Source organism: Vigna umbellata, chromosome 6 (genome assembly GCF_029865625.1).
Source record: "Vigna umbellata cultivar VRB3 chromosome 6, Vumbellata_1.0, whole genome shotgun sequence".
Taxonomy (NCBI): domain Eukaryota; kingdom Viridiplantae; phylum Streptophyta; class Magnoliopsida; order Fabales; family Fabaceae; genus Vigna; species Vigna umbellata.
The window spans coordinates 28,094,264-28,106,296 of NC_142170.1; the positions used below are offsets into that span (position 1 = coordinate 28,094,264).

Sequence of the window (12,033 nt, forward strand, 5' to 3'; positions counted from 1 at the left end):
ATGTCAAAAGGTAAGTGTATTAAATAAAAATTTGAGCGAGAGATTGAAAATTCATTCACTTTATCTTAGCGTGCGATACCCTCTTTTCTTCTCAAACTTTTCTCGAACGAAGTTTGACGAGCATCACATGTAATCTTTCTTTTATTTCATACAAATGCATGTTAATTAATTACTTTATGTATGATTTTTGTTTATTTTAACCAATTATTTTCGTGTTCTTGTAGCACATTCTGTTTTCTCTCTCATTGTGACGAAACTTTATTCCGACTAACCCACCTTTTGAAGGTTAGTTTTCATTTTCGTTTTGAAGAACTTATTTGTTCAACTTGTTTGTTATTTTTTTTGTTGAACTTGTTTGTTGTTGTTTAGTTGAACTTGTTTGTTGTTGTTGTTTGATTGAACTTGTTTGTTGTTGTTGTTTGATTGAACTTGTTTGTTATTGGTTATTATTGTTTGTTGTTGATACTACATTACACGTTCATAGTTCATGCTTTATAATGGTTTAATCACTTCGGAGATCCCTATTTATGTAGATTCGTGTCAATTAGGTCCTCGTATTTTGAAAGTGTTCAATTGGGTCCCTTTTTTTGTAAAATTGAGTCAATAATGCCCTTGTCGTTAATTGTTATAAACAACGTTAACTTTCTTGTCTAGTGGCATGCTAAGTTATCATTTGATAACCACGTGGCACAATAAGAGGTCATGATGTGGATTTATTTGATTTTAAGTTTAAAATAAAATAAGTTGGCAACCGCTCTCCCTTTAACCCCGTCATCGTTCTCTAGGGATCCGGTGATGACTCTGTTGTGAACACGAAGGCTCTGTCACCTTTGAGATCTTTCACGACAACGGTGATGGCACTAGCCCCACCATGTTGGAGTTCCTCCCCGACTCAGGCTTCGACCGCCTACTCGAGCAATTTACGCAGATTGAGATGAACGATGTGCCGCCATGAGTTAAAGGGGGTGTTAAATATGTAAGCATATTTAACCTGGTGTTAATGCAATCAATTACCGTATCTAGGTACAGGCCATGAAGGAGATATGTGCAGATGGGTGCTCAAAAGTTTTAGTTTTTATTCTTGGGTTTTGCCTAATTTCAAAAATTATGATTCTGGGTTCAAACAAATATACCTTTAATCTCATTACTGTAAAAATCAATAATTTCCCTTAAAATTCATTGATTTTGGATGATACAATGTGAAAGATGTATCGAAGAATGGGTTCTAGCAGTGTTGATGAATTGCGTTTTCACCTCTTTTTCTTTTCTCACCTTTTTCTTCTTTTTGTTTTGTTATCGTTTTCTTTTCCAATGAATTGCATGGATCAGGCAAGGTCAAGATCGGAATCAATGGTACACTATCTTCATCCTTTGTTTTCCCTTCTCTTCCTTCAGATCAGTTCAACACTTTTTCAATTGTTTCATTTTCGTTTTTCTTTTTTATATTTATTTATTTGAAACGTAACAGGATTTGGAAGAATTGGCCTTTTGGTGGCCAGGGTGGCTCTGCAGAGAGACGATGTGGAACTCGTTGCAGTTAACGATCCCTTCATCACCACTGATTACATGATACACACCTTCTCTTCTCCCTCGCTGTGAGCACTATAACATGATTACGATTCAGATCGACAAGGTTTTTCATTTGTATATTGTTATTAGCTGTTAGATCAGGTTGTTCACCGTGTTTGGTTGCGTTTGTAGACATACATGTTTAAATACGACAGTGTTCACGGACACTTGAAGCATCACGATGATAACAGTTGAAAAACTGTTATTTTCATGCTTAAAGTTGATACTAAAAGCAACCTTTAGACTTAGAAACTAGCTTGAAATCATGCCTTTTGTTTATATTTTCAGAAATAAGAGAGCTGGACAGGTTTATGCTTGATTTAAGTGTTTTTGTGCAGGTTTTGAGGTGAATTTGGTGAAAGAAGTGAAGAATAAGAGAGAGGACATTAGAAAAGACAAGAAAGAGTGCAAAAAGGAGAAGTCGAAGGCACCGCTCAGCGGCAAACTACCGCTGAGCGGCACTCAAGAGGTGACGTTGGAACCGCTGAGGGGCAAAATGGCCGCTGAGGGGAAGAAAGAAGACGCGCAATCACCGCTGAGCGGTAAATACCGCTGAGCGGCACTTTTTGGGCTTGGACTTTTGTAATCTTTTGTAACTCTAGATTAGTATATAAGGGCTTGCACGTCCTATAGTTAGGCATCTTTGGCAGAAACGAGGCAAACACTCTCTCTTCCACCCCTTTGAAGGAGGATCTTGGATGCTTGGGCTACCTCTTCACCTTTATTGGGTTTATTCTTTCATACTTTCATTGTTATTCATCTAGGTTCACCATGAATATGGTGAACTAAACCTTGTATGTTTGTTGGGGAATCAATGTAATCTCTTGAAGCTCTCATATATGGATTTGTTGAATACATCTTTGAATTAAGACATATGCTTTCTTTTCATCATTAGTTAGGGTTTTTCCTCTTTGCTCAATGCTTGCATTGTTTAACTCATTCTAATGCATGATTATTGGTTTTGTTGATACGGACACGTACGGGGAAATCTAGATCCGGGGAATTTCTCCCAATATTTTACTGACAATATTATATTGGTTGCCTTAAGCTCCTGCGGTAATGAACTAATCATTAGGAATGCTAGGAATTGTATGAACTATTTGATTAGGGAGAAGCCATCTAGAATGGTACATTAGTGAGTGGCATTAACAATGATGATTTGAATGTTGAATTCCTAAAATATATGAGAGTGGATGAGATGAAATTGACCCCCAACAACATATTCATTCATATATTCCATTGAAAGTGTTTATCTTTTGTCTTTGCCATTGATCAATTCATGCATACATATTTAATTTTCGCCTTTGCATATTAAACTTCAATTATTGTGTTCTTAAGTCTTAGCTAATCAACAAATCACATAACTAAACTAGGCCGTGAGTCCTTTGGGAGAACGATACTTGGTCTTACCAAGTTTATTACTTGAAACGATTCGGTCATACTTGCCGATTGTGAAACAAGTTTGTGACATCATATTTTGGTGCTTACAAATTTGTCCATCAAGTTTTTGGCGCCGTTGCCGGGGATTCGTGGTTTAACTGGTTAATTTGTGTGATTATTGATTATCTTTGACTTTAATTTTGAATTTCTGTTTTTATTTTTTCTGTTTTTATTTTTTTTTTATCTTTTTAAATTTGATTTTATTCCTTTAGGTTAGATTTTATTTTTATCTTTTTAGATTAGATTTTAATTTCGAATTTTTATTTTATTTTTCTGTTTATATTTTTCAGTTTTTATTTTATTTGATTTTATTTTATTTTTTTCTGTTTTCTGTTTTTCTGTTTTCTGTTTTTATTTTCTGTTTTTTATTTTTCGGTTTTTAGTTGATTTTATCTTTTTAGATTAGATTTTATTTTATTTTATTAGATTTTATCTTTTTATCTTTTTAGGTTAGATTTTATTTTATTCTTATTCTATCTTTTAGGTTAGGTTAGATTTTATTTTATTTTATTTTATCTTTTAGATTAGATTGTATTTTATTTTTTTAGATTAGGTTTTATCTTTGTATCTTTTTAGGTTAGATTTTATTTTATCTGTTAGATTAGATTTTATTTTTTAGATTAGGTTTTATTTTATTTGATTCTATCTTCTAAATCTTTTATCTTCTTATATCTTTTCAATCTTTATTTTCTTCTATATCTTTTTGTGCTAACAAATCTTTTCTAGGGTTTTGTTTTCTTGTGCATGCAGAAGGCAATTCGAACTAGAAGTAAGAAAACAACAGAACCACTACTTGAAGGGCTAGACGAGAGTAGAAGGAGGAGAAGAATCAGAACGTCCAGAGAACTTTTCCCTTCTCCTGAAACTCTCCTACAATCATCACCACAAGGTTCTGTTCATAGCACAGGGAGTATGGAGAACAATAATAATGTTAGAAGAACTCTTGCAGATTATACTAATCTTGCTGGACCTCAGCACTTCAATAGCATAGCTCGGCCTAGAGTCAATGCAGCCAACATGGAGGTCAAACCAGCATTAATTCAACTGGTAAAGAGTAATCAATTTAATGGGTTATCACATGAAAGCCCATATGAGCACCTTACAACATTTAATGAGATCTGTAATACGGTCAAGATTAATGGGGTGCCAGACGAAGCTATCAAACTTAGCTTGTTTCCTTTCTCATTGGGAGGCAATGCTAAGCTTTGGTTGAACTCTTTTCCAGAAGAAAGTTTCACGGAATGGGAAGCAGTGGTTGCAAAGTTTTTGAATAAATACTTCCCACAATCTAAAGTGACTAAGGGAAAGCAAGAGATATCTTCATTCAAGCAGGGCATGGAAGAATCACTTGGACATGCATGGGATAGGTATAAAAGCTTGTTACGTAAAACTCCCACGCATGGCTTTGAAGATCAAGAAGTAGTCCTAACTTTCCTTGGAGGGCTTGGTTCACAAACCAAGATGATGCTAGATGCCTCAGCTGGAGGCAATATCAAATGGAAGACTCCAGAGGAAGCAACTGAAATCATTGAAAATATGGCTACAAGTGATAATGAGCTGCACAATGAAAGAGGAGCTCCTATGCCACAGAAAGGGGTTTTACAATTACAAACGCATGATGCTCTGCTAGCACAGAATAAAATTCTAACTCAACAGCTAGAGACTCTGACAAAAACTTTGGCTCAATTACCTAAAGAGTTGAAGTCTGCTGCCCAGATACAAACCCAGTTGTGCGAACTATGTGGAGGTGATCACATAAATGGCCAGTGTGCTTTTCCAGTGGAGGCCTTGGAGGATGTTAACTTCATGGCTAATCAGTTTCCATACCGTCAAGGGAATTATAATCAGGGTTGGAAACCACATCCAAGCATTGGCCAAGGACAAGCTGGGCAGGCTAATCAGTTTAATAAGCAGCAGCAGCAACCAACCTTGTGGCAACAATTATCTATGCTTAATGACAGATCAACAAAGTTGGAAGAAACTCTTCAGCAATTCATCCAGAAAACTGAATCTTCTCAAAAGAGCACTGAAGCTGCTATAAAGAATCTGGAGATTCAGATGGGTCAGATCACCAAGCAATTGGAAGAAAGACCCAACAGAAACTTTGGGGCTAATACTGAGGTTAACCCCAGAGAAGAGTGCAAAGTGGTCAAGAGTGTAAATGAAGAGATCATTGAGTTGGAAGAAGATGAAACAGAAGAGAGAAGAGAAGAAGAAAGAAAGGACACTTTTCCTTTTCTAACAAATCAGGAGAAACTAATGGATTTCACAGATTTATTCAAAATGGTTGATAATGAAGCTCCTTGGGAACAAATTCTACAGAAAATAGCAGTTTACACCAAGTCAGATGAAGGAACCTCTACAAAAAGAAGACGTAGAGAGGATGAGGAAGAAAAGTGTATAACTGTTAAGAAAGAATCATTCCCACCAAAAGCAGCAGATCCAGGCAGTTTTTCTATTCCTTGCATTATAGGGAAGAAAAAGGTAAAGAAAGCTCTCCTTGATTTAGGCTCAAGTGTTAACTTGATGCCTTATTCTCTATTGGAGCAAATTGGCCATGTTGAAATAAAACCTGTAAAGGTTAATCTTGTAATGGCTGATGGATCTTCAAAGGAGCCATGTGGGATTGCAGAAGACATTGTAGTCTGTGTTGGCAAACTTCAGTTCTTGGCAGACTTTGTGGTGATGAAGATGGAAACTGAGAAAATACCTTTCATACTTGGAAGGCCGTTTATGAAAACGGCTAGGGCTATCATTGATGTGAATGAAGGTATAGTGGTTCTCCAAGACAGAGAGGAGAGAGTAGTGGTGGATGTGTTCAAAGATGAGATACAAGCAAAGGAGGAAGAAGCCAGTTATAAAGCTGCATTTCGAGATGCACCCATAACTAGAGGTAAAAATAAAAATCTTAAGGTTTCTGATAACCATTGTTTGTATTTTCAGGCACCCAAGGTAGAAGAGATTGGAAAAGGAGAAGAAGTTCCTAGAGACTGGAAAAAATTAAGACTCCAACTTGGCACACCTGTAAGACTCAAGAACAAGTTGTGGGTTATTAAAGGCTTTAAAGAGAAGGAGATGATAGAGATAGAGTCTCCATATTCTAGAGAGTCCAAAACAGTCCAAAGGAAGCAGTTGAAAGGTTGGTGGAAGGACTACATCAATTATAAAGAAGATGGAATGTGAGCTTTAACAGGGTCAAGCTAGTGACGTTAAAGAAGCGCTTGCTGGGAGGCAACCCAGTGGATTTACAAACTTTTGATTTGGTTTTGTAATTTATAATTTGTGAACATTATTCTGGACATTATTTTGTTGGATCTAGCATCTACTGAAGGATGCTAGGTGATTAAGTATCTACTGAAGGATACTAAGTTTGTAACACCTACTGATGGGTGTTGGTGAGAAGATTTTGCACCTACTGATGGGTGCTGGTAAGTTTGAAACACCTACTGATGGGTGTTGGTGGATTTTGGGTCAGGCTCGTGACGTTAAACAAGCGCTACCTGGGAGGCAACCCAGTTGATTGATTGTTTTCTGTTTGTTTATTTTTAGGATTTGCATAAGCATTTTTAACATTGAATTGCAGGGAACCTATGAGGGGTATGCTAGGAAGGCACGTAGGTCAAGAAAAGAAGGAGAAGGGCACATCACGAAAGTGCCGCTGAGCGGCAATTACCGCTGAGCGGTACTATCGCAGATGGGCTTAAGTTCCCCTTAGCGGAACCCGAGCCCATTGGGGTAATTTTAAACCCTAAGCTGCGCGTTTTTACATTCTTTCAAGCTCTTCTCTGCACTAAGACTCCCACATATCTCCTCTTAGGTTTCCCACATCTTTTTACTCTTCCCGCTTTAGAAAATTTCTCTTCCACTCACTTTTACACTAGTATGCTATCAAAGTTTGGGGTTGGAAGAGAGCATTCTAGTTTGGAAGCATTCTCATATCATCTAGCATCTCCACCCAAGTAAGTAAAATGCATTTTGTTCATTCTAGGGTTATTGAAATTGACTGTGATTGTCAAAGCATGAATATCTAGGGGTTTTGATTTCTATGCATGATTTGATGATATATTTGATGTTTGAACCGATTAAACTGCATGATTATGAACTGGAAAACTGAAAATTGCATTTGGGTGGAGTTAGGGAAGCTTTAAAACTGATTTTTCAAAAATCTGCAGAGTTACCGCTGAGGGGTAAATTACCGCTGAGCGGCACTCTGCCAGATTTGGTTTTTTCTGATTTTTGCGTGTTGGAATGTGGCGCTGGTGGCGCTGAGGGGAAATTCTGGCCCTCAGCGGTGGTTTAGCTTCGACAGGAGTTATGTTCTATGTTTTACTAATGATTAACATCATGTTCTGTGGTTTTGCTTGTGTTTGAATGCAGGAATGGCATCCTCTTCAGGAAAGAGATTGAAAACCATGGCAACCAAGAGAAAGGAAAAGGAACCAGAGCAGCCCCATAATGGCAGGTTCCTCTCTAGGAAACATGAGAAGCACTTTAGGGTGGTTCAGGACAGGAGACTTCTAATGGAGAGAAAGGTTGGAATGATACCTAACTTTGCTCCTCAATTTGGAGAGCAAGTGTTAGGGAATGATTGGGGAAAGCTAGCCACTTATCCAGCACCTGCCAACATAGCTGTGGTGAAGGAATTTTACACCAATGCAAAGAAGATTGGTGATTATCCAGCTGAGAATTATTTGGGCTATGTTAGAGGCCATGCTATCAGGTATGATCCTGACTCCATAAATAACTTTCTGGATACTGTGTGGGCTGGTGTGCAATGCCAGTTTGCTCTTAGCATGGAGGAAGGTGCTGATTATGAGGATGTGGAGAGAGTATTGTGTATACCTGGAGGACACTTCCAAAGGAATAGATCTGGCTCAGTGGTTAACATTAGGAGGACAGATTTGACTCCTCTTGCAAAGTATTGGATGGCGTTTTCTCATGCCAACATTCAGCCATGTTCACATGTGTCAGATATTACTCTCAGCAGGGCACTATTCATCTACTGTGTTATCAGAAACTTGAATGTTAATATTGGGCAGGTGATAGCTGATGAGATTAGTGTGTGTGCTAACACCTCAAACAACAAAGCACCACTGGGACATCCTTCTTTGATCACTCACCTTTGCAAGCTAGCTGGGGTGGACACTTCTGTTCCACCATTTGAGAGGCCAAGAAAAGCTATAGATGAGGCCTATTACAGACAGTACTGTGGAGGTGAGGAGGCAGCCCAGCCAGTGCCACCACGCCAGGCTCGTAGAGAGAGAAGGCCAGCACAGAGCAGGACTTCTGCTGATACTCATGAGGCAGAACCATTCCAGATGAGGGACATGTATATGTCTCTTATAGGTGCTCAGTTGCAGTCCATCCACAGAGGGCAGGTGGCCACGGCTGAGATGATAGTGGGGATGTATGATACCCCTCCAGCACACAGGTGGACTATGGATGAATTCCATAATGTGGTAGCGTGGCCAGAAGAACCATGGCATGGAGGAGCTGAAGCAGCTGAAGCTTCAGCCCGAGACATGAATGAAGATGAAGCTGAGGAGGAGGATGCATTTGATGAAGATGATGATGAAGAGGAAGAGGAAGATACAGAGAGCTCGGACTGATGAGGAGCTGAGATAGCATTTACTGATGAATGCTATCATATGATTATGCTTTTGTGGTTTAAGTTTTCTGAACTTATTTGTTTTTTTTTTTTAGATTAGGGTTTGATGTACTCTATTGAACACCTGGTTTGTTATGATGGTTTGCTATTAACTGTGATTGTGTGATAAGTAATGCTTGATGATGCTTATTGATTGATTGATGTTGAGATGATGTGCACATTAAAATGCTTATACAGGTGATTCACAAGCTTTGTGAACAAATGCATAATATCATGATTGTGATTGTGAAATTAAGCAGGATGTGCATGTCAAATGTGAATGAGCTTATATGTGAGGTTTTGAGCTCCAGAGTTGTTATTGTTGAATGCTGTTACTTTGAAAGCATGAATGACTTTGCCCAGGTTTTCTATGATTGAATCAATTGCTTGTTTTGCATCATATGATCAAAGGCCGTGTTGTTGAAACCCTTGTTATTGGCCAAATTCATAAAGTTAGCCTTCTAAAAGAGAACACGTTGTGTTCTATCCTTTGAACCCTTAGCCTTAAACATACACTGAACACCCTTGATTGAAAATCTTTACCTTGAGTTAAGTAGAAGATCTTGTGTGGTATTGTTAAATGTTCAAGTTTGGGGTTATTGGGGAAACATGAAAAAGGAAAAAGCATTGAGCTAAGAGCTAAAAAGTAAGAATATGCAAAGAAAAGAAAAGAAAAAGAAGCAAAGCTCAATGCAAATGCAAAAGCAAAGGCAAAAGAAAGTTGGGAATGAATAAGAAGATTGTGTTGTTATGATTCTCTTAACTCAAGGATTTTGTGATCCAGAAAAACCAATTTTCTTGTTAGCCCAGCCACATTATAAGCCATTGAAAAGTCCTTGTGATTATGCATGCTTGTGAATGTATTTGATTGTGGTTAAATGAAAGGCAAAGTTGATTCATGTGACATTGTGATAGTGGAGTGAATGAGTGAAACACTTTACCTCTTATACACTTGTGTGTTGAGTGAAACACTTTACCTAGTGAGGAAATATTCCATAAGCACATGAACATCCATGCTTAATTGATTGATCATTCATGAAAAATAGCATTTGTTGGAATTTAAATGACTTTGTGAACACTAAAGCATGTGCACATCTTGATTGAACTCTTGGTCTTAAGTTTGAGTGAAGTTATTACTTATCTTGAAAAGAGGATTTTGAATGAGTGAACCATCATATGAATTGGTTGGAGATGGAGTTACATTTTATTTGCTTGAGGACAAGCAAAGTTCTAAGTTTGGGGTTGTGATAACAGTTGAAAAACTGTTATTTTCATGCTTAAAGTTAATACTAAAAGCAACCTTTAGACTTAGAAACTAGCTTGAAATCATGCCTTTTGTTTATATTTTCAGAAATAAGAGAGCTGGACAGGTTTATGCTTGATTTAAGTGTTTTTGTGCAGGTTTTGAGGTGAATTTGGTGAAAGAAGTGAAGAATAAGAGAGAGGACATTAGAAAAGACAAGAAAGAGTGCAAAAAGGAGAAGTCGAAGGCACCGCTCAGCGGCAAACTACCGCTGAGCGGCACTCAAGAGGTGACGTTGGAACCGCTGAGGGGCAAAATGGCCGCTGAGGGGAAGAAAGAAGACGCGCAATCACCGCTGAGCGGTAAATACCGCTGAGCGGCACTTTTTGGGCTTGGACTTTTGTAATCTTTTGTAACTCTAGATTAGTATATAAGGGCTTGCACGTCCTATAGTTAGGCATCTTTGGCAGAAACGAGGCAAACACTCTCTCTTCCACCCCTTTGAAGGAGGATCTTGGATGCTTGGGCTACCTCTTCACCTTTATTGGGTTTATTCTTTCATACTTTCATTGTTATTCATCTAGGTTCACCATGAATATGGTGAACTAAACCTTGTATGTTTGTTGGGGAATCAATGTAATCTCTTGAAGCTCTCATATATGGATTTGTTGAATACATCTTTGAATTAAGACATATGCTTTCTTTTCATCATTAGTTAGGGTTTTTCCTCTTTGCTCAATGCTTGCATTGTTTAACTCATTCTAATGCATGATTATTGGTTTTGTTGATACGGACACGTACGGGGAAATCTAGATCCGGGGAATTTCTCCCAATATTTTACTGACAATATTATATTGGTTGCCTTAAGCTCCTGCGGTAATGAACTAATCATTAGGAATGCTAGGAATTGTATGAACTATTTGATTAGGGAGAAGCCATCTAGAATGGTACATTAGTGAGTGGCATTAACAATGATGATTTGAATGTTGAATTCCTAAAATATATGAGAGTGGATGAGATGAAATTGACCCCCAACAACATATTCATTCATATATTCCATTGAAAGTGTTTATCTTTTGTCTTTGCCATTGATCAATTCATGCATACATATTTAATTTTCGCCTTTGCATATTAAACTTCAATTATTGTGTTCTTAAGTCTTAGCTAATCAACAAATCACATAACTAAACTAGGCCGTGAGTCCTTTGGGAGAACGATACTTGGTCTTACCAAGTTTATTACTTGAAACGATTCGGTCATACTTGCCGATTGTGAAACAAGTTTGTGACATCATATTTTGGTGCTTACAAATTTGTCCATCACACGACGTCATCGTTAATGACTCCAGTACCCTTCTCTTTGGTGATAAGCCAGTCACTGTTTTTTGACAAGGGTCTATTTTCACCCTTTTTCATGTGTTCCATTGTTTGTTTATGTGTATTGTAAGTGTTCACTTTTTTTGTTAAATCTTTTGTTCGTCCTCAGGAACCCTGAGGAGATCCAATGGGGTGAGACTGGAGCCGATATCATTGTTGAATCTACTGGAGTTTTCACCGATAAGGACAAGGTCGCTGCCCATTTAAAGGTTTCTATTTACAACATTATACATTTACCTATTAACTATTTTCGGTGCCCATCTTGGATGTTTCCGTTGTTGACCTCACAGTGAGGTTGGAGAAGAGTGTCAGCTATGACGAAATTAAAAATGCTATCAAGTAAGGACATATTACTCTTATTGATGTTTTGGTGTTGAATCTTATTCACATTTTTGTGACTCTTGCTATTCGAAATTCAATTCAAGAGGTGCGCCCATTCTGGCATAGGTCCTTACCTACCGTCTTATATAAATGTTGTCTTTCTCAGGGAGGAATCCGAGGGTAAGTTGAAGGGAATTCTTGAAGGAGAACGATGATGGGTTAAAAGGGAGAGCGGCTGCCAGCTTATTTTATTTAAAAAAATTTTAAACTTAAAATCAAATAAATCAACATCATGACCTCTTACTGTGCAATGTGGTTATTAAATGATACCTCAGCATGCCACCACGCAAGAAAGTTAACATCGTCCACAAGAATTAACGACAAGGGCATTATTGACTCAATTTTTCAAAAACAAGGACCCAATTGAGCACTTTCAA

General features: G+C 37.8%; 1 protein-coding gene across 1 annotated transcript; it reads left to right on the plus strand.

Moving 5' to 3' along the window:
* LOC148197139 (glyceraldehyde-3-phosphate dehydrogenase, cytosolic-like) lies at positions 1-11,811 on the plus strand. Its single transcript, XM_088093614.1, has 4 exons — positions 1-10; positions 1,469-1,595; positions 11,385-11,484; positions 11,701-11,811. Exons 1-4 carry the CDS (start codon positions 1-3, stop codon positions 11,809-11,811), a joined length of 348 nt encoding a protein of 115 aa, XP_087949740.1.
* Positions 11,812-12,033: the final 222 nt, after the last annotated feature.